This window comes from Bos taurus, chromosome 29 (assembly GCF_002263795.3).
Source record: "Bos taurus isolate L1 Dominette 01449 registration number 42190680 breed Hereford chromosome 29, ARS-UCD2.0, whole genome shotgun sequence".
Classification (NCBI taxonomy): Eukaryota; Metazoa; Chordata; class Mammalia; order Artiodactyla; family Bovidae; genus Bos; species Bos taurus.
Genome location: NC_037356.1, coordinates 40,592,783 through 40,618,591, shown reverse-complemented (window position 1 = coordinate 40,618,591; position 25,809 = coordinate 40,592,783). Strand labels below are relative to the sequence as shown.

At 54.9% G+C, this 25,809-nt stretch overlaps 2 protein-coding genes across 2 annotated transcripts in view; both read right to left on the bottom strand.

Annotated features, from left to right (window-relative positions):
* Positions 1-22,239, bottom strand: part of INCENP (inner centromere protein) — a 34,968-nt gene extending 12,729 nt beyond the window's left edge. The window contains 10 exon segments of the mRNA XM_024987401.2: positions 1,692-1,826; positions 2,459-2,576; positions 3,003-3,054; positions 4,351-4,444; positions 4,528-4,585; positions 5,453-5,504; positions 16,623-17,407; positions 18,234-18,347; positions 18,747-18,897; positions 22,122-22,239. Coding sequence (XP_024843169.1) covers positions 1,692-1,826; positions 2,459-2,576; positions 3,003-3,054; positions 4,351-4,444; positions 4,528-4,585; positions 5,453-5,504; positions 16,623-17,407; positions 18,234-18,347; positions 18,747-18,886 — 1,548 coding nt within the window. The 5' untranslated portion in view covers positions 18,887-18,897; positions 22,122-22,239.
* Positions 1-25,809, bottom strand: part of CSKMT (citrate synthase lysine methyltransferase) — a 427,761-nt gene that overhangs the window by 379,222 nt on the left and 22,730 nt on the right. The window lies entirely within an intron of this gene.

The window sequence follows — 25,809 nt, the reverse complement described above, 5'->3', positions numbered from 1 at the left end:
GACACACAGTACTCTCTGGTTCACTGGGTCTGCACGAATGGACCACTGTCTCCACACTTCATAGCCAAGGAAATGCAGGCCCAAAGGTTAGGAAACCAGTCCATGGCCACAGAGACCTGTGTAGGTCCCTTGGTCTCTTTGAGGACTGTCCTACCCACCAGATGCCCTGTGCAGAGACCTGGGCTCCCCACAGCTGGGAAGGGCAGCTTCCTGGATCCCTTGGTCATCCCCACGGGCCCTGTGAGGCTCCAAGCAGTCTGGGTGGGGCACAGGTAGTTCCTTGTAGGAGGAACAAGCCCAGGGCTGGTTCACTGCTGTGGGCACAGATGCCCAGCAGGGCCCTGGCACAAAAACAGGTGCATAAGGACCACACAGCTGGTCCCGGGCATACTGGATGGCATGCCCCGGCCCTGTCCACTCAGATGGGACCAGCCTTCTTGCAGGAGAGGCACAAGTTCAGGGCCTGCCTGTCCAGCTGTGGGGAAGCCCCTTGACTGCCAAGCTGAGGCCCTAAGACCCTCGGCTGGAGGCAGAAAGCCCTCCTGGTAGGAGACCCTTTAAAGCTCCAGTGGACACTAAAGGACTGCGGGGACTGTAGCTCTGCAGCTGCGCAGGAGACCCCGGGAGCCAGGACCGTGGCCCAAGCCAGTCCCAGTGCCCTACGGCTCCCTGCACACGGCCGGTAGTCCAGCCTGGCTCTGGGACATCTGAGAAGAGAACAGCTCCTGTGGCTTTCTTTCTGAAGGGATGACACTGACCGTTCCAGAAAGTGTCACCCGGCGGACCCGGCCCTCCTTTCCCCGCACTGCCCTGCCCCTCAAGGCAGCAGCTTAGGTCTGCGACCCAGTAAATCTCGGTGGCCTGGGATCAGAGAAGCCTTGTCTGTTCTCTTCACAGCCCCAGACCCTGAGGATGAGCCCAGCAACAGGGAAGAGGGAGGGAGGGAGGCCGGAAGGAGGTGGCCGGGGAGGTGGGGGGACACTGCAAGATGCGGCCCCGGGGACAGGCTGCAGGCCACACCCCCTCTGCTGCCTGCTGCCTCAGGGAGGCTCTGAGACTCCTCCTCCCAGCCTGCCAGCACCTTGGCTTCACCTCCCTCCTTTGGCCCCCCTTAACGCTCCCACCAATGATGTTAGTGCCTCTACAGGTGCTGTCAGTTTCAGAGACGGGGCCACAGCGGATAAGTGCTGCGTGGAGCTGGGTTACGAAGAAGGGGAAGGCCTTACTTACAACGAAGCTGCTCTGTGGAGGAGAGGAGACAGGGAAAAAGCCAAGAGTTAATGCCAGGTTGGGGGAGACCTAGAAGGCAGACCACCCTCCTGGTGATGCCAGCAAGTCTGCTTGGGGCCTGCCCACCTCTCACCAGCGTCTCCGTCACCTCCTCTGGCATCACCCAGCCCTCATCCCCAGCAAATCAGTGTCCATATGTGTCCTTCACTTTAACTACTCAGGCCACCGGGAGGGAATGGTGTGTGTGTGGGGATGGACAGTCATGGTGGTGGCTGGCCAGGCCAGTTCTGTAACTTCCCGGCCCAGGACCCAGGGCCTGGGAGGCCACCCGGAGCCGGCCAAGCCTTGAGGTGGCCAGGCGGAGCCCAAGGGGATGGGACAGTCCCCAGAGGCTAGAGCTGGCCCCTGACCGGTGGGCCAGGCCACAGCCTGCCTTGGCCCAGACCCTGGCAGCTCCTCACCTTGGGGTCCACACGCAGAGGAGTGTTACGCTTGATGAAGGATTTCATGATGTTGCCATGGGGGGTCGAGGTCGGGGTCATGAGCATCTGGTTCCTCTGCACGGTGTGCAGGAAGGTCCGGAGGGGCCGCACCACCTGCAGACGGGACCAGAGTCAGGCCCCGGGGGCAGGACAGACAGACCAGGGTCAGACCCCAGGGGGCGGGACAGACAGACCAGAGTCAGACCCCGGGGGCAGGACAGACAGACCAGGGTCAGACCCCAGGGGGCGGGACAGACAGACCACAGACAGACAGACCAGAGTCAGACCCCGGGGGCAGGACAGACAGACCAGGGTCAGACCCTGGGGGCAGGACAGACAGACCAGGGTCAGACCCCAGGGGGCAGGACAGACAGACAGACCAGGGTCAGACCCTGGGGGCAGGACAGACAGACCAGGGTCAGACCCCAGGGGGCCGGACAGACAGACAGACCAGGGTCAGACCCCGGGGGCAGGACAGACAGACCAGGGTCAGACCCCAGGGGGCGGGACAGACAGATCAGGGTCAGACCCCAGGAGGCAGGACAGACAGACCAGGAACAGACCCCAGGGGGCGGGACAGACAGATCAGGGTCAGACCCCAGGAGGCAGGACAGACAGACCAGGGTCAGACCCCAGGGGGCGGGACAGACAGACCAGGGACAGACCCCAGGGGGCGGGACAGACAGACCAGGGTCAGACCCCGGGGGCGGGGCAGGGGCGCAGAGGGAGGACAGATGTGCACTCACCTTGCTGGAAGGACAGGGTGGGGAGGGGGTCTTGCTCCTGGGGGGCTGCAGCTCCTCATCCTCCAGCTGCTGCTCTTCGTCCAGCTCATTCACCGCCTGCTTGTAGCTGCGCTTCCTCCTGCCGAGGCATGGAGGCAGCAGTGTCAGGGGGCCGGCCCTGGTGTCCTCCCCAGCGCCCCCGCCACGCCCCAGAAAAGGTGCCTCCCAGTGAACAGAACTGGGCCCAGCCCCCAAGACTCCAGCCTGAAAGGTACCGCAGAGGTGAGTCTCCCTGACTGACCCTCTGCTGCCTGGTCAGAGGAGGGGAAATGAACCAGTCTAAGGTCATGTGGCCAGGAAGACGGGGTCTGGGATTCCGTCGCCCACCCCCAGGCCAGGCTCACCCCGCAGCACGAAGCTGTCTCCTTTATTAAGTGAGAGCACCAGGCCCCACCTCTGCCGAGAGGAAACGCAGGTGCCCACCCTCCCCAGCCAAGGACTCAGGGTTCATGCCCCTCTGGGTCCCTCTGAATGGTGGCCCGCATGCCCCTTCCCGGATGCAAACCTGACACTCTGGGGTGGCTCCTTGGGGCCATCTGCCTGGTCAGTCTCGGCCTCTGTGGAGAGAGCAGGTTCAGGGGGATGGCAGGGAGGGTGGGGAGGGGTCCAGGGAAGGGGCCCACAGGCAGCAGCCCTGGCAGGGGCAAAGCTCTCTTCCCAGCATATCTCGGGGTGGCCAGGGGCAGGAGCATCCGCCTTAGCACCGTCTGGTCCTGACATATCTTGGGACGTGCAGAGCCAGCATGCTGCCCCCAGTCCACAGAGCCCTTGTCCCCAGGCCTGGCCTCCGGGGTGAAAACGGTGAGACAGTCCCATCGAGGTGGCCCCAAGCATGTCCCACCTGCCTTTAATACTGAGAGCCCAGTTGTCCCCTCTCCCCAGCCTAACACTAACATGGGGTGACTTTCATGGGAAGAATTGGAAGCTGCTAGCTCTAACAGGCCCCTGGGCTGGCTTCAAAACCTGACCTCTCCGGCCCTTTCCGCTGGGGGTGGCACAGGGGTGGGAGTGGGGTGCTCCCGAGCAGGGTCAACATGTGGGGTGCGAGTCAGGTTTTGTTTCCCTGGCAAGAGAAGGGGCCGATCCCTCCCTTGGTTCTTCAACACTATTACAGTTTTACATTTCTATTTTTTGGGGGCGGCCACACCATGTGGCATGCAGGATCTTGGTTCCCCAGCCAGGGATTGAACCCATGCCCCCTGCAGTAGAAGTGTGGTGTCTTAGCCACTGGACTGTCAGGGAAGTCCCTCACAACACTCTCTACTCCAAAGGGTTCTGGCAGCGACCCCTGAGGTCTGTGGGGCTGGCGTGGCTGTTGTCCCTAACCCAGTCATGAAGCCAGGGAGCCACGTTCAAGCCCCCTCAGTTACTGCACTTTGAACCAGGGGAGCTGCGGGCGGGGCTCCAGAGCCCTCAGCACTCCTGCCCTTTCAGCCGGGAGACCCAGAGGTGAGAAGTGAGCCAGTGGCAGACAAAACACAAGGCCATGTGCTCACACCCAGCACCCAGCCCTCCCTGTTCCCCACCCTGGAGGGAGGCTCGAGGCTTTGACCTGGCATGTTCACAGTTACTGCCCTACTTCAGGTCCCCCCACCCCAGCTTCCTGGACCAACTGGCCACGGCCACCCAATTGCACCCAGCAGCAGCTTCAGCCAAAAGGTGGGAGATGAAACATGTAGACTCAAGGAGATTTCTGCACCCCAGGTCTCATGTACCCTCAGCCTGTCAGCCCAGAAACCCAGCCTTGCCCCTCTTTGGAGAGAAAGCCAGGCAGAGGCTACCAAGGCCTGCACAGCCCTGAGCGTCCCTCACCAGCAGGTCAGGAGACTCACCCTGCCACCCTTCACACTCACCCTGGCTGCTGGCTGCAGGCTGTGAGCTGGGTGGGCTAAGGGTGATGTTGGTGGTGCTGCGGAGCTGCAAGGCCCCGCCATTGTTCTTGGGGACCTAAGGGAAGAACCAAGGCTTCAGGAGTCTGCCCCTGGGACTCGGAGACCTCGAGCCCACCCCTCCCTGGCCTGCCCACTTACCTCTGGCTCGGCTGCCTCCTCAGGCTCAGCTTCCTTGCTGGGTTCCTCCTCTTTTGGGCTGGAAGCAGAGCAGGGGGCACTGTGGGACCCACCATGCCCAAGCCTCCCCATGGGAGCCCCTCTCCCCTGCCCTGGGGGAGTGAGCCAGGAGGGGTCCATCAGATGCCCCAGACTGGACTACAGCCCCACAGCCTCAGGCGGGCAGGGCAGCCAGAGCCACATGCTGGATGCTTTAAGTCTGCGGCCTGGGCAGACGAGGGGTGTTAGCTTCTGAGTCTGGCTTCACTTAGATCCCATCGGGGCCTGGGTTCTGGATGTCAGCCCTTTCCCAGCTCCCTGTCAACCCGCTTGGCCAGAATGAGCCACGTCTCATTGAGGCCTCTCCTCCATTCACCATGGGACCGGCAAAGCCAGTGGGTCTGCCCATCCCCAGCACCAACCCTCTGCTCCAGAGCACGGGCCGCGGGGGTTGGGGGGCTGCGGTAGTTTCAGGGATGGCAGGACGTGGCCTCCTGGAAAAGGGGCGCTGGCCCCAAGCGCTGCCGGGGTATAAATGGAGCAGCTCCGATCCCCACGCCGCACACTCCAGGAGGAAGTGACTCCTCATGACTGTGCTGGCTCACCCTCAGGGCTTTGGATTTGACAACCTATGGAGCCCTGGCCCCAGGGTAAGGCTTGGAGGGGCCAGGGCTGATGAGAGATGTTGACAAGCAATGTGGGAAGACCTGGCACCGGTGGGGCACTTCCTGGTAAAACTGGGGCAGGGGCAGGGGGCAGTGGTGGGCCGCTCAGGAGTGGTTCCCAAGGAAAGGGAAGGCTCAGGCACAGGAAACGCCTTCACCCGGGGGGCTCACCTGGAAAGGGCCCGCAGTGTGTGCGCCGGGCCAGCCCCGGGAAGGTCCCCAAGCCCCAGAACTCAACTCACCTGACTTTCTGGGGCACCTCAACATTCAGGAGCCTCTCCAGGTAACTGTGGCCTGACGGGAAAGCAAAGGGACAAAAAGACGCCCTCAGAACCGGCCTGGTCTGTCCAAGAAGTCCAGGGCAGCCAGGCTCTGCTGGGGGCTCGCTGTGTCTCTCTGCAGCAGACACCATCACCTGCTGACCCATCCCCTTCACTCGACTCAGACCCCCTCACCCCACAGACCCCTTCCTTCACTCGTCACAGGCCCCCTTACCCCGAAGACCCTCCCTTCACTACTCAAAGACCCCTCCCATCACTAGTCACAGACCCCCTCCACCTGCAGACCCCTCCCTTCACTAGTCACAGACCTCATTCACCGGCAGACCCCTCCCTTCACTAGTTACAGACCCCTTCACCCCACAGACCCCTCCCATCACTAGTCACAAACCCCTTCCACCTGCAGACCCCTCTCTTCACTAGTCACAGACCTCATTCACCGTCAGACCCCTCCCTTCACTAGTCACAGACCCCCTCCACCCCACAGACCCCTCCCTTCACTAGTTACAGACCCCCTCACTCCACAGACCCCTCTCTTCACCCCACAGACCCCTGTCTTGACTAGTCACAGACCCCCTCACCCCACAGACCCCTCCCTTCACTAGTCAGAGACCCCCTCACCCCACAGACCCCTCTGTTCACCCCATAGACCCCTCTCTTCACCCCACAGACCCCTGTCTTCACTAGCCACAGACCCCCTCACCCCACAGACCCCTCCAATCACCCCACAGATCCCTCCCTTCACTAGTCACAGACCCCCCTCCACCTCCAGACCCCTCCCTTCACTAGTCACAGATCCCTTTACCCCACAGACCCCTCCCTTCACTAGTCACAGACCCCTTCACCTGCAGACTCCTCCCTTCACTAGTCACAGACCCCCTCACCCCACAGACCCCTCCCTTCACTAGTCATAGACCCCCTCCACCTGCAGACCCCTCACTTAACTAGTCAGAACCCTCCCATCACTAGTCACAGACCCCCTCACCCCACAGACCCCTCCCTTCACTAGTCACAGACCCCCTCACCCCACAGACCCCTCTCTTCACCCCACAGACCCCTGTCTTCACTAGTCACAGACCCCCTCACCCCAAAGACCCCTCCCATCACTAGTCACAGACCCCCTCACCCTACAGACCCCTCCCTTCATTAGTCACAGACCTCCTTCACCTGCAGACCCCTCCCTTCACTAGACACAGACCCCCTCCACCTGCAGACTCCTCCCTTCACTAGTCACAGACCCCCTCACCCTACAGACCCCTCCCTTCATTAGTCACAGACCTCCTTCACCTGCAGACCCCTCCCTTCACTAGTCACAGACCCCTTCACCTGCAGACTCCTCCCTTCACTAGTCACAGACCCCCTCACCCCACAGACCCCTCCCTTCACTAGTCATAGACCCCCTCCACCTGCAGACCCCTCACTTAACTAGTCAGAACCCTCCCATCACTAGTCACAGACCCCCTCACCCCACAGACCCCTCCCTTCACTAGTCACAGACCCCCTCACCCCACAGACCCCTCTCTTCACCCCACAGACCCCTGTCTTCACTAGTCACAGACCCCCTCACCCCAAAGACCCCTCCCTTCACTAGTCACGGACCCCCTCACCCTACAGACCCCTCCCATCACTAGTCACAGACCCCCTCCACCCCACAGACCCCTCCCTTCACTAGACACAGACCCCCTCCACCTGCAGACCCCTCCCTTCACTAGTCACAGACCCCTTCACCCCACAGACCCATCCCTTCACTAGTCACAGACCCCCTCCACCCTGCAGACCCCTTCCTTCACTAGACACAGACCCCCTCCACCTGCAGACCCCTCCCTTCACTAGTCCTGGACCCCCTCAGACCCCCTTACCCCAAGACCCCTCCCATCACTAGTCACAGATACCCTCCATCCCGCAGACCCCTCCCTTCACTAGTCACAGACCCCCTCCACCTGCAGACCCCTCCCTTCACTAGTCACAGACCCCTCCCTTCACTAGTCATGGACCCCCTCACCCTACAGACCCCTCCCATCACTAGTCACAGACCCCCACCACCCCGCAGACCCCTCCCTTCACTAGTCACAGACCCCCTCAGACCCCCTTACCCCAAGAGCCCTGCCTTCACTAGTCATGGACCCCTCAGTACAGATGCCTCCCATCACTAGTCACAGACCACCCCAAACCTACAGACCCCTCCCTTCACTAGTCACAGATACCCTCCATCCCGCAGACCCCTCCCTTCACTAGTCACAGACCCCCTCCACCTGCAGACCCCTCCCTTCACTAGTCACAGACCCCTCCCTTCACTAGTCACAGACCCCTCCCTTCACTAGTCACAGACCCCCCTCCACCTGCAGACCCTCTGTTCACTAGTCACAGACCCCTTCACCCCACAGACCTGTCCCTTCACTAGTCACAGACCCCCTCCACCTGCAAACCCCTCTCTTCACTAGTCACAGACCCCCTCCACCTGCAGACCCCTCCCATCACTAGTCACAGACCCCCTCCACCTGCAGACCCCTCCCTCACTAGTCACAGACCCCCTCCACCTGCAGACCCCTCCCTCACTAGTCACAGACCCCCTCCACCTGCAGACCCCTCCCATCACTAGTCACAGACCCCCTCCACCTGCAGACCCCTCCCTCACTAGTCACAGACCACCCCCAACCTACAGACCCCTCCCATCACTAGTCACAGACCCCCTCCACCCGAAGACCCCTCCCTTCACTAGTCACAGATCCCCTCAGCCCACAGACCCCTCCCTTCACTAGTCACAGACCCCCTCACCCCACAGACCCCTCTCTTCACTCCACAGACCCCTGTCTTGACTAGTCACAGACCCCCTCACCCCACAGACCCCTCCCTTCACTAGTCAGAGACCCCCTCACCCCACAGACCCCTCTGTTCACCCCATAGACCCCTCTCTTCACCCCACAGACCCCTGTCTTCACTAGCCACAGACCCCCTCACCCCACAGACCCCTCCAATCACCCCACAGATCCCTCCCTTCACTAGTCACAGACCCCCCTCCACCTCCAGACCCCTCCCTTCACTAGTCACAGATCCCTTTACCCCACAGACCCCTCCCTTCACTAGTCACAGACCCCTCCCTTCACTAGTCACAGACCCCCTCCACCCCACAGACCCCTCCCTTCTACTAGTCATAGACCCCTCCACCCCACAGACCCCCTCCACCCCACAGACCCCTCCCTTCACTAGTCATAGACCCCCTCCACCTGCAGACCCCTCACTTAACTAGTCAGAACCCTCCCATCACTAGTCACAGACCCCCTCCACCTGCAGACCCCTCCCTTCACTAGTCACAGACCCCCTCCACCTGAGACCCCTCCCTTCACTAGTCAGACCCCCTCCACCCCACAGACCCCTCCCTTCACTAGTCACAGACCCTTCCACCTGCAGACCCCTTCCATCACTAGTCACAGACCCCCTCACCCCACAGACCCCTCTCTTCACCCCACAGACCCCTGTCTTCACTAGTCACAGACCCCCTCACCCCAAAGACCCCTCCCATCACTAGTCACAGACCCCCTCACCCTACAGACCCCTCCCTTCATTAATCACAGACCCCCTCAGACGCCCTTACCCCAAGACCCCTCCCTTCACTAGTCACGGACCCCCTCACCCTACAGACCCCTCCCATCACTAGTCACAGACCCCCTCCACCCCACAGACCCCTCCCTTCACTAGACACAGACCCCCCTCCACCTCCAGACCCCTCCCTTCACTAGTCACAGATCCCTTTACCCCACAGACCCCTCCCTTCACTAGTCACAGACCCCCTCAGACCCCCTTACCCCAAGACCCCTCCCTTCACTAGTCACAGGCCCCCACCACCCCGCAGACCCCTCCCTTCACTAGTCACAGACCCCCTCAGACCCCCTTACCCCAAGAGCCCTGCCTTCACTAGTCACGGACCCCTCAGTACAGACCCCTCCCATCACTAGTCACAGACCACCCCCAACCTACAGACCCCTCCCATCACTAGTCACAGATACCCTCCATCCCGCAGACCCCTCCCTTCACTAGTCACAGACCCCCTCCACCTGCAGACCCCTCCCTTCACTAGTCACAGACCCCTCCCTTCACTAGTCACAGACCCCCCTCCACCTGCAGACCCCTCCCTTCACTAGTCCCGGACCCCCTGAGAACCCCTCACCCTACAGACCCCTCCCTTCACTAGTCACGGAACCCCTCACCCTACAGACCCCTCCCATCACTAGTCACAGACCCCCTCCACCCTGCAGACCCCTCCCTTCACTAGTCACGGACCCCCTCACACCCCCTTATCCTAACCCCTGCCTTCACTAGTCATGAACCCCCTCACCCTACAGACCCCCTCCCATCACTAGTCACAGACCCCTCCACCGCACAGATCCCTCCCTTTACTAGACATAGACCCCCTCCACCTGCAGACCCCTCTGTTCACTAGTCACAGACCCCTCCACCCCACAGACCCCTCCCTTCACTAGTCACAGACCCCCTCCACCTGCAAACCCCTCTCTTCACTAGTCACAGACCCCCTCCATCTGCAGACCCCTCCCATCACTAGTCACAGACCCCCTCCACCTGCAGACCCCTCCCATCACTAGTCACAGACCCCCTCCACCTGCAGACCCCTCCCTCACTAGTCACAGACCCCCTCCACCTGCAGACCCCTCCCTCACTAGTCACAGACCCCCTCCACCCGCAGACCCCTCCCTTCACTAGTCACAGATCCCCTCAGCCCACAGACCCCTCCCTTCACTAGTCACAGACCCCCTCAGCCCACAGACCCCTCCCTTCACTACCACAGATCCTCCCCATCCTGTAGACCCCTCCCTTCACTAGACCCAGACCCCCTCCAACCCACAGACTTCTCCCCGTTCCCGGGGTGCATAGCCCTTCAGTCAGCACTCCCTTGACTCCTCACACCTTCCACAGAGCTGCTGCCTGAATGTCTCCTGCTACTCCATAGCTGGTAACAAGCCCCTCCAAGGACAAAGTTCACTGGGCTGGGAGTCTCTGGAGAGAGGGACAATGCCGGGCTTCGGGCCTCCACCTTCCAGCACAGGCTGAAGACAAAGCCTCAGATGCATTCAGCAAACACACGTCGAGGGCCTACTATGCACCAGGCCCTGGGGACCCAAGACAGCACACCAGACGGGCCACAAGCTGGTCTAGACAATCACCAGATAATCCTGTGGCTGACATGTGCATGTGTCACAACAGGAAAGAGGAGAGGACTTGGAAAGCCTATGATGGGGAGACAAGCTGGTCTGGAGGCTGGGAAGTGAAATGCAAGAAAGCTGCAAAGGAGGGGCGGGGGGGATGTCAGGGCCAGTAGTTCTGAGTGTAGTCTGGGGCTTCTGAGAGCTGAGGGCCCAAGAGTACTCTTTCGGGGGCACTCACAAGGTCTTAACTATTTTCACCATAATACCAAAACTGCAACTAAAGATCCCGCATGCTGCCACAAAGATCAAAGATCCCGCGTGCCCCAAGTAAGACATGGCACAGTCAAATAAGTAAGCATTAAAAAAAAAAAACAAAACACCTCACAGCCAAATAAATAATAAATAAAATATTTTTAAAATAAATAAACTCAGAGAAGGCACTGGTGACCCACTCCAGTACTCTTGCCTGGAAACTCCCATGGACGGAGGAGCCTGGTGGGCTGCAGTCGGACACGACTGAGCGACTTCACTTTCACTTTTCACTTTCATGCATTGGAGAAGGAAATGGCAACCCACTCCAGTGTTCTTGCCTGGAGAATCCCAGGGACGGGGAAGCCTGGTGGGCTGCGGTCTATGGGGTCACACAGAGTCGGACACGACTGACGTGACTTAGCAGCAGCAGCAGGTAAAATGTTAATGGGTAATTTGAGAGTAGGTGAATGAGCCACAATGGCCTAAACCATTGACGTCATCTTGGCATCACTGAAAGAACCACCAACCAGACTTAGATGCCTGTGTTCGAACAGAGCAGGAAGGACACGGCACCACTGGTGGAGCATTCTCATCCAGACAAAAACCTCGTGTGAATAGGCATTCTCTAGACTGTACTACTAACTGACAGGAAATGTGGAAGATAAACGATCTAAAGGACACAGAAAGAAAACATTCTTGAATCTAAAATGGGGTCTTTCTACTTGAAAAAAAAAAATGAACCAGTTTTCTGGAACAAATCAAAGGAATGAAAAGGAAACCAGGGTAATAATAGTGAGACATAAAAGACAAGGTGTGAAATCTAAAAGACAAATTAACAAACAAAACAGAAACAAGAGTTATAGAGAGAGAGCCGGACAGGATGGGGTAGGAAAAGAAGAGAAATAGGTGAGGGAGATTGCAAGGAATCAATTTCCAGTTGCAAAACTGAAGTGAGTCACAGATATAAGATGTACAGTGTGGGAAACAATCAATAATAATGTAACCTCTTTGTATCATGACAGTAACAACTGTACTTATCATGCATTTTGAAATGTACAGAAACATTGAATCACTATATTGTGTAACAGGAAATGTTATATGATTCTGTTGCAGATAAAATATAACTCAAAAACAAACTCATAGAAAAAGAGAACAGATTGAGGGTTACCAGAGGCAGGAGGTGGAGGGAGGGGGATGGAGGAAGGCTGTCAAAAGGTACAAACTTCCAGCTACAAGATAGCTAAGTACTAGGGGTATAATGTAGAAAATGATAAATATAATCCATGCTACTCATGTACAATAATCAAAGCTATGGTTTCTCCAGTGGTCATGTATGGATGTGAGAGTTGGACCATAAAGAAGGCTGAGCATCAAAGAATTGACACTTTTGAACTGTGATGTTGGAGAACACTCTTGAGAGTCCCTTGGACTGCAAGGAGATCAAACCAGTCAATCCTAAAGGAAAATAATCCTGAATATTCATTGAAAGGACTGTTGCTGAAGCGCCAATACTTTGGCCATCTGATGCAAAGAGCTGACTCATTGGAAAAGACCCTGATGCTGGGAAAGACTGAGGGCAGGAGGAGAAGGGGACGACAGAGGAAGAGATGGTTGGATGGCATCACCGACTCAATGGACATGAGTTTGGGTAAACTCTGGGAGTTGGTGATGGACAGGGAGGCCTGGCGTGCTGCGGTTCATGCGCGGGGGTCACAAAGAGTCAGACATGACTGAGCGACTGAACTGAACTGATCTCAATAAAACTAGGAAAAAAACTAAAAATAAATAAATAAATAAATAAACTTAAGTACATATCTTTTTAATACACTGTCATAAAGTAGAATGTATGCAAAATGCCCTTGGGCTGCACAGCCAAATCTCTAAAAAGCACAGGGGTCTGAGGGCTCACCTGAACTGGTCCCACCCCCTCCCTTTTCTTTTTAAACAGAATGCTGTTTTTAAGTCAAAGAACAACTGACAACCTATGGCTCAACAAGCTTGGGTGTCTGGCAGATGCTGTCTTAGAAATGAACAAAGGGAGCCTGTCCCTTCAAATCAAATGAACAGGATTTGTTGCCAAGAATAAAAAACTGAGCCCCACAAAACGTCAAAACCGCCATGAACTTCACAGCTTCCTGATACCTAAAAACCTTTCTGATGAGACCAGAACACAAACGTGCTCCTTTAAGACAATATATAATAGAGTGTGTCAACACCTGGAAGATATGCGTAACTCCACACGCTTGAGAGTACGCACAAATTAATTGGAAGAAAAAAGAGAATACACAACAAAACGCTTTCTAAGTCCTCTTCCCTTTTCCAACTAGATTTCTGTGTGAGGCCAGATTTTCGTCACAGACTTGAACCCAAATAGCACAGTGCAACAGACTGAACGCAGCACCCAGCCGCCTTCTTCTAAGCCACCCATAAATGGGATTTACAACAGGAGAACGATGCCAGTCTCCTCACCACATTTGTTTGGGAAACAGTTATTTAAAAAAACAAAAAGAAAGAAAAACTAACCTTAATAGGTTTGTTACTCTTAAAGTATTAAGTAACTACCCACAGATAAGAGTCCTCATAATCAAAAGCTCTCCTGAGGCCGCAAATTGAGAGGTGCCAGTCTAGGCAGAAGGAACAGCATCTGCAAAGGCCATGAGGCAGGAAGAAGCAGGCTGTGCGGAGCATCTGAGCCACGGGGGCATGGCCAGACGTTAAGGCAGAGGATGGGAGGCCGGAAGCAGGGACCTTCCTTCTGTGAGGTTTCCAGGTGGCTCAGACGATAGAGAATCTGTCTGCAGTGCAGTAGACCAGGGTTTGATCCCTGGGTTGGGAGGATCCCCTGGAGAAGGGAACGGCAACCCACTCCAGTATTCTTGCCTGGAAAATTTCATGGACAGAGGAGCCTGGCAGACTATAGTCCATGGGGTCGCAGAGTCAGACAGACTGAGCGACTTTTACTAGTGGGGAGGCAGGCCTGGGGGAGTCAGGTGGAGAACAGGGGCAGGCTCCTATTTGCGGTGTCCGCAGCCAGGAGACTCCTCCCACCCCCTGCCTCCCATCCCAGCTCAGGGCTTGCTGATGAGGGGGCTGAAAGGTGAGAAGACGCCCATGTGACCACACAGAAGTGTGCAAAGACTTCTCTGGAATGTTAAGTGCCGACTCAAGCCATTAGGGCTTTAGAACAGGTCTGGTGGCAGGGCGATGGTCTAGAGAGGGGCTGAGGGGCTGTTTCCCCATGCAGAGCTGGGCGGGGCACCTGGGGAGAAGCCCAGCGTGTAAAAGCCCTGCAGAAACTGGGGGCAGTGGCTCTGGCCCCACCTGACCACTTTAGAGACCACTTCTTTGCCCAGTGAAGTGTGGCCAACTGTGCTCCGTGCCAGGAGTTCAGGGGTTAATGCCTCCACCCAGCAGCCCCTCCCAAGGGCTCCACACTGGCTCCAGAGGCGCCAGTCCCGTTACTGGTGGCCCCTGCTGCAGGTGCTTCCTCTCCCTCCCATAGTAACAAGCTCTTCTCAAATCCTGACATTGAGGGCTGCTTCCGGGGAACCCAAACTAAGACCCCCACCTCTAAGCTGCCCACCCAGCTAAGTCCCAGGGCCCGGGTGTCAGGAAGGCCTCCAGGAAGCCCTCTCGCCCTTCCCTGCTCCACATCCTTGAGCGCCCTAGGAGGCTCAGCTAGGCCACTCCTCGGTTGAGCTGTAGGGACACAGGCTGACTGTGGTTTTATCATCTAGTTTTGTTTTGCATGAATGAGCTGTACCATACCCAACCACTAAGATGGGTCTTCTACCCACACTCAAGGCAGGCATTCTTACCATTTAACAGATGGGAAAACTGAGGTTCTGAGAAGGGTATGCCCCAGGTCCTGCAGGCTCTAGTGTCTCCAGGGCTTAACCACCTTGTCTGACTGTCTTCCTTCCATAGGACTGAAGCCCACCTGTGTTCAGGGCGGGGGCCAAGTTGTTCAGTCACTAAGTCATGTCCAACTTCTTTGCGACCCCATGGACTGCAGCCCACCAGGCTTCCCCTCCATGGGATTCCCCAGGCAAGAATACTGAAGTGGGTTGCCATTTCCTTCTCCAGGGAAAAGACTGGCTTAAGAGTATCCAGATGTCTGAACCAGAAGCGTGGGGAGGGCCTTGAGGGTCTCTCCCTGACCCTCCCTCTAGAATTCCAGGTCTGCTCTCCCCCTTGGGCCCAGGATGAGATTCACACCTAAGGAAATCCCCATCCCCAAGACAGGTCAGAACCATCTGGGCCCTTCTGAGAATCCAAGTATGGTCAGTGTGTCAGACCACAGGTCTGCATGGGCTGCCGGCTATGTGTCCCTGAGCCCCAGACCCTGGAGCAAGCCCTTCCCCAGGCAGGGAAGAAACTGGGCCAGGCCCTCACCTGCCTGATGCCCGCCCTGAGGTTTTCCACCTGGCCTCCTTGGCAAGTGGCCCGCCATCCTAGAAAGGACGAAACACAGGGGGCTCTAACCCCAGCTTCCCAACCTAACAGACTCAGTGGCCTCCTCAAGCCTCAGTTTCATTAACGTAAAAGCCTGGCTTGTCCCTCCACCACCCCAGGACCTCATCGCCCCCCTGCTGGACCCTGCAGCCTCCTCCCTGGACTCTCTGCCCTGTCCCTTCTCTTCTTGGCTGTTTTTCACACAGAGCTGAAACCTTCCAACAACCACTGAGGGGCCACATCCTTCGTGCGGTCAAGCTCGAGTCCCAGATACCCCATCACTGGCCAGTTCAGGCCTCAGGGTCTCCATACAAGATGTTCCCTCTGCCAGGAATACCTTTTCCTGAATTCTTCCACTAGGCAAAAGCCCAGGAAGCCTTCGCAACCCTCCCAGCTCAGACCCCACCTCCTCCATGCAGACAGCCCTGACTCTTAGAGCTGCCTGTCCTTCTCTGTGGCCCACGACACCTGCTCCCACCTGGGACAAGGATCCCTGGAGCTGGGATCAGATGATGACAAAGCAGCTAACGTCACAGCCCCTTCTCCGTGCAGCCACTGTTCTAAGCATCCTATGTGCGTTAACAAGAAAACCTCCCAAGGACCCTTTGAGGTGATGCTATTATTATCAGCCGACACACGAGAAACTGAAGCTCGTGAAGGAATTCCTGTAACTTGCCCGAGGTCACGGGGCGGGTAAAGGGTCAACCTGGCACTCAAACCCAGCTATGCATCCCTCCCAGAATTCATCTCTCTTCACCTCGGTATCTCCAGGCCCTACAATTATGCCAACAGGAGGTGGTCCATAAGCAGGCTGAATCTAAGAGAGTCTGGGCAGGAGGGAAGGGGAACATGCCGGCCCTGGGGGACAGGCCCAGGTCTGAGCTCAGCATGGCATTAACCATGGGGACACTGGAAAACAGTGCTGGACCTCAATTTTCTCTTTTGGAAAACAAAAGCGCTGGATCGAATCTGCTCTGTCCAACATGGCAGCCACGAGCTTTGTGTGGCAACTTAAATCAGAAATAAATAAAACGTAATAAAACTAAAAATTCAGCTCCTCGATCAAAGGAGCCACATATTGAAGGCTCTATAGCCACACGTGGCTAGCTAGTGGCTACTGTGTGGGACGGCACAGATCTGGGACATTCACATCATCACAGAAAGTTCTGTGGACAGCTCCTTACTTAGAGGGCCCCCGACACCCTCCGCTGAGCCAGGCACAAAGGACCACCCTCTGCAGTTTTGCCCCACGCCAAGCCCCGACTCACAGATGATGCGGGCGGAGGCAGTTGGCTCTTTGGCAGCCTTCCTGGCGATCCTTCTGCTTGATCGTCGGACGGTGCTCTCTTCTTTGGAAACTGGGGAGCGATTCTGGGCCAGGGAGGCCTGGGGGCCCGGGGAGGATGGGGCGATCAGGCTGCGCCGCACGGACTGCCGGTCCACACGGGCTCCCACTGGGGTGGAGAAGTTATCTGGCTGGAGGGGAGCCAGCACCCGCTCCCGCCATGGGGAGGCGGGAGAGCTGGGTGAGTCCTGCGGGCCCGGGGCGGCCGCCGCAATCCGGAGCTTGGAGGCAGACCTTCCTGCCCCGGCCCCTCGGCCCTTGGGGTCCCGAGGTGTAGTCATCAGGGAGCTCACGGTGACAGACTCCAGCCTTCCCGCCTCTGCCTTCTGGGGTGTTGAATCCTCATCCGAGCTCGAGGGGATGTGGGAGGCCGGGGCCAGGGTAGAGGTCGGAGCCTGGGCAGACTGGAGGTGATTGAGGTGCTGCTCGGCGCTCCTGCGCTCACTGGCACCGATCTCTACCGCAGGCACCAGCTGGCACTGGGTTGGGCTCTCCTTGGGATTCTTTGTCAGGACAGTGGGAGACCTGCAGGTGGGTGAAGGAGGGGCGGTAGCCACAGAGGCGGCCGCCGCTGCAGCGGCAGCCCGGGTCACGCGCTGCAGGACAGAGCCGTTCTCGCCCACCACCGTGGCCAGCTTCTCCACCTTGTCCTTGCTGCGGAGGTGCCGGGAGATCCGCTGGCTGCTCCGCGTCTTTCTGCGGGACAACCTGGTAGAGGGGGCGGAGCAGAAGCTGAGGTGACCCAGGGAAGCGGGGAGGCTGCCCACAATTCCAGCTGGAGGAGCTGCCAACTCCAGGGGCCTCTGAAGCTTGGAGGCAGAAGACTGGGGTTCCAATTCAGGCTCTGCCACCTCTAGCCAAGACACCCCAGGTGCTCTTCTCTGAGCCTCAGTCTCCCTATCTGTGAACTGGGATGATGCCAGTCCTCACAAGACCGCTGGGAAGATTAAATTCCCATAAACCTCCTGCTGACTGGGTCAGACTGGGCCAAGCACCCTGCTGGCGGAATCGCTCCTTCTGTCGCTTAATCCACCAGACAGTCCCCGGGAGGCAGGGACCCTCATCCCCACTTTAGATTTCAGAAACTTGAGGTTCAGAAAGGTGGAACATTAACCCAAGGACACACAGTTGCTACGCAGCAGAGCTGAGGTGTACACCCAGGACCATCTGACTCCAAGACCCAGCCTCTTGCCCCTGGTACTCTGAAACCCACGGTCGTTACAGGGGCAGTTAGAACCAGCATAGCAACAGGGGGCTGGGAGACAGCCAGCCCCCAGTCTACACCTCTGGTCACTCTCCCCCAAGCAGAAAGTCAGATTCTCTTGCTTCTCCCACCTCCAGAAACCCTCCCCATCCTCCGAGGCCCAGATCAAACACCACCCCTACCTAACGCACACAAGCTCTGGACTCCACAGTCTCCAGCCCTGCTTCATTTCCCTCAGCATGGCGCACGCAGTGCCCACTGCTCCTGATCTGAGTTAACACCTTTGAATCAAACTCTCCTTGTGGCCACCAAGCCTCCCGCCCCTCCTACCTTTTCCGGACGGGGTCTCTGTTTTCGTCCTGAGTGGAAGAAATTCGTCTCTTCTTCCGTCGGTTCTTCTGCGAAGGCGTTCTGGGCATCAGCTCAGGCTCTTTGCTGAATTCTCTGTTTGGTACGAAGACAGTGATGGTCGAGGCTGCCTGGAAACCACTGCCCCTCCCCCACCCAGCCAGACAGCTGCCCCTTTCCTGACAGCTGCTGGTCAAGCTGGGGTGACCAGTACCAAGCAAGCGCTCCAAGGCTGCGTAAGAGTCACCGCCAGGCACCTGGGGCTTCCTCAGGTAGACAAAGCAGGGGAGCAAGGTTGCCAGGCAGCCCTACCTTCTGAGGCGCAGGCCAACCCCTCTCCCTAGCCCGAGCATCTGGGGCACTCAGGAAGGACCCCTGGCAGCCTGTCTTGCCCGGCAGGTGGGGAAGTGCCCTAAGGCCGCAGCAGCCAGGCAGCGGTGCGTCCTGCCAGGGCGCCCCCCTCTTGCCGCCGCCCCCGCCCCCCCAGCCCCGCACCTGGTGAACATGCGCTGCGCCTCCTCCTCGATCTCCTCCAGCCACAGCATGTCCTTATTGTCCACGTTGCAGACAAACTCCAGGAGCTTCTGGTCACATAGCTCCAGCAAGTGAATGGGCCCCTGGGCTGTTGTCCCCATGGTGGCTCTGCCTGGAGAAAGCAGAGACAAGAGACATGGGGGCTCAGGCTGGAATCTTCACATTGTTCAAACACCAACCCCTCCCCAGCCCCATACGACACTTTCCACAGAAGTCCATGCTGCCCAGGCAATTCTGGGATCAATGGACCTCATTACAAATGGCCTTCCTGGGTTCAGGAGAAACTGCAGTCCCACCAGGTAGGACCCCCTGACCTGCCCACACACAGGCCTGCTCTTACCCACTCCTCTTACTGCCTGAAGGTGATTGAGGGCCACCTTAAGGGACACCTAGGGGCTTCCCTGGTGGCCCAGACAGTAAAGAATCTGCCTGCAGTGCATAGGGATCTATCCCTGCATAGGGAAGATCCCCTGGAGAAGGGAATGGTAACCCACTCCAGTATTCTTGCCTGGAGAATCCCATGGACAAAGGAGCCTGGCAGGCTACATTCCACGGGACTGCAAAGAGTTGGACACGACTGAGTGACTAACACTTGAGGTACACACAAGCTAACCCCAGGTGTCAGGTCAAAGAACATCGAATCCAACTGCCTCTCGTGGATGCTAGTAAATGACAGATCTGCATTCCAAAGGAGTGGGTAAGAAAGTGGTGGTCCAGAGACAGGCTCTTCTCTAAGAAGCCCCTATAACTCTCTCCCTTGAACTGAAACGCCTTCGGATGGATGAGGGAGCATGAGGAAAGTGGATAAGCAATGTCTTGTTTTTTAGAAAACTTAGTCTAGAAATATCAGGCAGTATAAAATACAAAATTAGTTTTCCCCTAATTTTTTAAAAATAATTTTTATTGACGTATAGCTGATTTGCATGTGGCAAAGTGATTCAGTTTACAGATACATATATATCTATTCTTTTTCATTACAGGTTATTAAAAGATACTGAGTAGAGTTCCCTGGGCTATACAGTAGGTTCTTGTTGGTTTCTATTTTGTATATCATAGTGTGTATATTTTAATCCCAAGGTCCTAATTTATCTCTTCCCCCCTTTCCCCTTTGGTAACCATAAGCTTGCTTTCTATGTCTTAATTTCTTAAGAAACTAGCAACTCAAACAAACAAAAACAAACAACTAGAAACTCAGATATTCTCCTCAAAACTCAGTTATAAAATTATCACCAAAGCCTCAGGCAAAGAAAAGGTGTTCTATTCTGGTTCATAGCAGGGGCTCAATAAATATCTCAACCGAGGCAATGAATGGAAGAACGAATTAATAGGTGACAGTCACAAGCCATAACAACAGACTGCATGTCTCATGCCATGGCAATGACCCACCACCCCGATCGACACCTGCAAAATCAAGAACCACACACAGCTCGGCCTCTACCTAAGACAGGAAGTTCTTGACGGAGGGGCTAAGTCACCGACCCCTATAAAGGGCTTAACGCCAGGTGCTGTTGCAGCCTCATAGGACTGCCTTCCCGGGGCCTGATTTCCAGGGCACACTGCCCTGGGTTCTTCGAGCAAGCTCTGCCCTCTGCCTGGAACCTTCTGTCTATTTGGTACAGCTCACTCCTCAGCACTTGGCTCTCAGCAACGCAGGGAGGACCTGACTACCAGCCACCATCCTATCCACCAATTTCAATACTCTGCACGACACTCAGGTGACGACGTATCTGCTTGCGGACTACCTGTCTCTGTCCACTAAGCATTTGTTCCCTGAGGGCAAGCCCTGATCTGTCTTGCTCGTAGCTTTGAAGCCCAGAGCTTGGCAGGGTGCCTGGCACAAAAAGAATACCTGTTGAATGAACAGATCCATCTATGAACTGTACACCTAGAAATAAACATTCTACAGCCACTCTAACTCCCTCCCAAAAGACACACACACACAGGGACACCAAATGAGGCCATTCTACACAGGTTAGAGCACGCCTTTCTCATCCAAAGCCCTACTGAGAGGAGCCAAGAGCAGCACCCATCAGGGCAGGATCAACTGGGCAGGATGGCAGAGGCTTTGGGCAGAGACAGGTGTGCAGATTGCAGTCACAGCACAGCCTCTTGGCTGCCATCCCTCTGACTGCCCCCAGTCCCTCTGTCCCAGCGCTCAGCCCTGGCTAACGACAGGAATCCAGTTTGAGGCTAGGAAAGAGAGACCTGTTTAAGGAATACAAAACACTTTGTGCTATGGAAAGCAAGGATTTGCTCTTTTATTTAAAAAAGTAAATGGCAAAGTGGGTCAGGGCTTCTTACACAAAGTGCAAAAAAGTGTTTGAGCTCCTTCAATAAGGAGGTTTGTTTTCAGCAGCCTCAGCCTATTTAAAAAGGGTCACTGTCATTACATCAGAGATGATCCTGAGAAAGGTGATCAGTGTTGAGAATGAGGGTCCCCGGAAAAACAATAAAAATCTTTTCAGTCCCCTATAAGAACCTGGATAAAAACCCAAAGCACCTTACATCCCACCAAGGGTGAAGGAGGCTCATCTTCCTCTCCCAATACTTTTCTCACGTCATACATTAAGAGCCCCACGGCCCTCCGTCACAATGCCTGTTCTTTTGAAGGTGCGGGAAGTCCACCAGCCAACCCTGACCACACCTCAGTGAAGGAGGTTCGTAATAGCTGCTTTCTGTAAAGACACCTGCTCCATGCTCGGGTGGAGCATCATCTTATTTTATTCTCGCCACAACCCCAAGGAGATCCTGGTGCAGATGAGCAAATTGAGGCAGACTGAAGTTAAGGCCAAGTCTTCGGGCAAGTCAAGGGAGGGGCCCGGATTTAAACTGTGCTCTTAACCTCAAGTTTTGCCGCCTACTCCATTTCAACTTCGGAAAGGTAGGCCCTAAGTTCTGACTGGGCGCCCCAGAGAAGGCCACTGTCAGTAAACGGGCCTGGGGAGTGACAAGTCAGCACTGGCCTCCGGAAATGGGTCAATTTAAAATGCTGCTCAGCCGATAAGGGAGGTGGTGAGCCAGGGTTAACTGTACAGAAATGCCATCTGGTACAATGCCGCCAAACACCCGGTCGGTGGGTGCTTCTTGTCCAGGTCAATAAAAGGCACCTGGAGGGGGAGGGGACGGGGTTATTTTCTTGGACAGGGGGTGAGGGGGGTGGGGTCATCTTGGGCCCCAGGACCAAGGCAGGGCACCTCGTCACTTGGAAGAGGTGACCCATCCCCTGCAGGCCGCAACGGGGGATAAGGGAGGTCATGTCCCCCAGTCCAGGGCTTGCGGAGGGATAACAAATTGCTAACGACCCCCCAGCCCCGCCGGCCGCCCGCGCAGACTCACTTGACTGCACCGCGTCTCCTTAACTGCTGTTGCGATCCAAGTCCGGCGACCCTCCCAACACAAATCCCAGCCGGCCCAAGCCCCACGGCTCCCGGCCTCCAAGGCTTGCGGCTGCAGTGAACAAACGGGGCGGTACAGCGCGGGCCAAACCTACGATTTTCAAAACTGAAGGTTCGACCAATCCCCGTCAAGTTTGTCTGGGCGGCTGCAAAACTCTAAGCCAATCAAGTAAAAGGAAGCACCAGTCAGGCCATCGATTGGCTACGTGGATTGGCAGTCTACCGGACTAAGAGGAAGGGAGAGGAAGCGTTGAAACTTTAACCTGTACAGCTTCCGGGAACAGCGGCGCGCGGCCTAGAGAGGAGATCGCTCGAGGTGGGGGTTGCGCGCGCAAGACCTCACACGCCAGAACTACAAGTCCCAGCGTGCATTGCGAGTGCCCTGAGGGACCTGGAAGATCGGTGAGGCCTTATTTGTGGATAGTGCTCTTTTCGGGAGTCTTCACTTTGCCATTTCTTCACCCAACTGTGTCCTCAATATGGGCCGACCTCAGCCATTTTACAGAAATAATATATACGATGATGTTTCTTAATGATTTCAACTTAAAATTACAAAGCAAGACAGCAAGATTTATAATACAGAGAAATTGTTTCCATAACAATTAACACTGTCTGAGTCACAAGTGAAGCCAAATTGCTTATATGCTTTCCATGCTGTCAAAGGTTAAATTAAGAATCCACATTTCCATTTCCACACAAATTGCCAACCTCAAACTGCAGTTCCAGCATACTTTTTCAGACTTTGATGCAAATGCAGAGGAACTTTCCATTATTTCATAATCCATTTAACTCTGTTATTCAGGACTTTCCACTTAATCTCCAACTGGAAGTCATTAATCTGCAATGCGATGACCTGCTAAAAGGCAAATATCAAGAGAAGAAGCTAACAATTCTACACGTACCTTTCTGGTGATAGTTAAGTCGTTAAGTCGTGTTGGACTCTCCTGAGACTCCATGGACTATAGCTGACCCTGTGGACTGTAGCTCACCAGGCTCCTCTGTCCATGGGATTCTCCAGGCAAGAATACTGGAGTGGGTTGCCATTTCCTTCTCCAGGGGACATTCCCCACCCAGTGATGGAACCCTGGCCCACCACTGAAGGCAGATTCCTTACTAACTGAGCCACTCAGTTCAGTTCAGTCACTCAGTCGTGTCCGACTCTTTGCGACCCGCTGGACTGCAGCACGCCAGGCCTTCCTGTCCATCACTAACTCCTGGAGTTTACCCAAACTCATGTCCATTGAGTTGGTGATGCCATCCAACCACCTCATCCTCTGTCGTCCCCTTCTCCTCCTGCCCTCAATCTTACCCAGCATGAGGGTCTTTTCTAATGAGTCAGCCCTTTGCATCAGGTGGCCAAAGTATTGGAGTTTTAGCTTCAACATCAGTCCTTCTAGTGAACATTCAGGAATGATTTCCTTTAGGATGTACTGGTTGGATCTCCTTGAAGTCCAAGGGACTCTCAAGAGTCTCCTCTAACACTACAGTTCAAAAGAATAAAATCTTGGACTCTCATCGTTCTTTACAGTCCAACTCTCACATCCATAGATGACTACTGGAAAATCCATAGCCTTGACTAGACCGACCTTTGTTGGCAAAGCAATGTCTCTGCATTTTAAATGTTGTCGAGGTTGGTCATAACTTTCCTTCCAAGGAGCAAGCATCTTTTAATTTCATGGCTGCAGTCACCATCTGCAATGATTTTAGAGCCCCCCAAAATTAAGTCTTCCACTGTTTCCACTGTTTCCCCATCTATTTGCCAGGAAGTAATGGGATCATAAAGCTCAACATTCAGAAAACTAAGATCATGGAATCTGGTCCCATCACTTCATGGGAAATAGATGGGGAAACAGTGGAAACAGTGTCAGACTTTATTTTGGGGGGTTCCAAAATCACTGCAGATGGTGACTGCAGCCATGAAATTAAAAGATGCTTACTCCTTGGAAGGGAAGTTATGACCAACCTAGATAGCATATTGTAAAGCAGAGACATTACTTGGCCAACAAAGGTCTGTTTAGTCAAGGCTATGGTTTTTCCAGTAGTCATGTATGGATGTGAGAGTTGGACTGTGAAGAAAGCTGAGCGCCGAAGAATTGATGCTTTTGAACTGTGGTGCTGGAGAAGACTCTTGAGAGTCCCTTGGACTGCAAGGAGATCCAACCAGTCCATTCTGAAGGAGATCAGCCCTGGGATTTCTTTGGAAGGAATGATGCTAAAGCTGAAACTCCAGTACTTTGGCCACCTCACGCGAAGAGTTGACTCATTGGAAAAGACTCTGATGCCGGGAGGGATTGGGGACAGGAGGAGAAGGGGACGACAGAGGATGAGATGGCTGGATGGCATCACCGACTCGATGGACATGAGTTTCAGTGAACTCCGGGAGTTGGTGATGGATAGGGAGGCCTGGCGTGCTGCAGTTCATGGGGTCGCAAAGAGTCGGACACGACTGAGCGACTGAACTGAACTGACTAATGGGATCAGATGCCACAATCTTAGTTTTCTGAATGTTGAGCTTTAAGCCAACTTTTTCACTCTCCTCTTTCACTTTCATCAAGAGGCTCTTTAATTTCTTCACTTTCTGCCATAAAGGTGGTGTCATATGCATATCTGAGGTGATTGATATTTCTCCCAGCAATCTTGATTCCAGCTTGTGCTTCATCCAGTCCAGCGTTTCTCATGATATACTCTGCATATAAGTTAAATAAGCAGGGTGACAATATACAGTCTTGAGATACTCCTTTTCCTACTTGGAACCAGTCTGTTATTCCATGTCCAGTTCTAACTGTTGCTTCCTGACCTGCATACAGATTTCTCAAGAGGCAGGTCAGGTGGTCTGGTATTCCCATCTCTTTCAGAATTTTCCACAGTTTATTGTGACCCACACCGTCAAAGGCTTTGGCATAATCAATAAAGCAGAGTAGATGTTTTTCTGGAACTCTCTTGCTTTTTTGATAATCCAATGGATGTTAGCAATTTAATCTCTGGTTCCTCTGCCTTTTCTAAAACCAGCTTGAACATCTGGAAATTCAATGTTCATGTATTGCTGAAGCCTGGCTTGGAGAATTTTGAGCATTACTTTGCTAGCATATGAGATAAGTGCAATTGTGCAGTAGTTAGAGCATTCTTTGGCGTTGCCTTTCTTTGGGATTGGAATGAAAACTGACCTTTTCAAGTCCCATGGCCACTGCTGAGTTTTCCAAATTTGCTGGCATATTGAGTGCAGCACTTTCACAGCATCATCTTTCAGGATTTGAAATAGCTCAACTGGAATTCCATCACCTCCACTAGCTTTGTTTGTAGTCATGCTTCCTAAGGCCCACCTGACTTCACATTCCAGGATGCCTGGCTCTAGGTGAGTGATCACACCATTGTGATTATCTGGGTCGTGAAGATCTTTTTTGTACAGTTCTTCTGTGTATTCTTGCCATCTCTTCTTAATATCTTCTGCTTCTGTTAGGTCTATACCATTTCTGTCCTTTATCTGTCCTTCATCTTTGCATGAAATGTTCCTTGGTATCTCTAATTTTCTTGAAGAGATCTCTAGTCTTTCCCATTCTATTATTTTCCTCTATTTCTTTGCACTTATCACTAAGGAAGGCTTTCTAATCTCTCTACTTGCTATTCTTTGG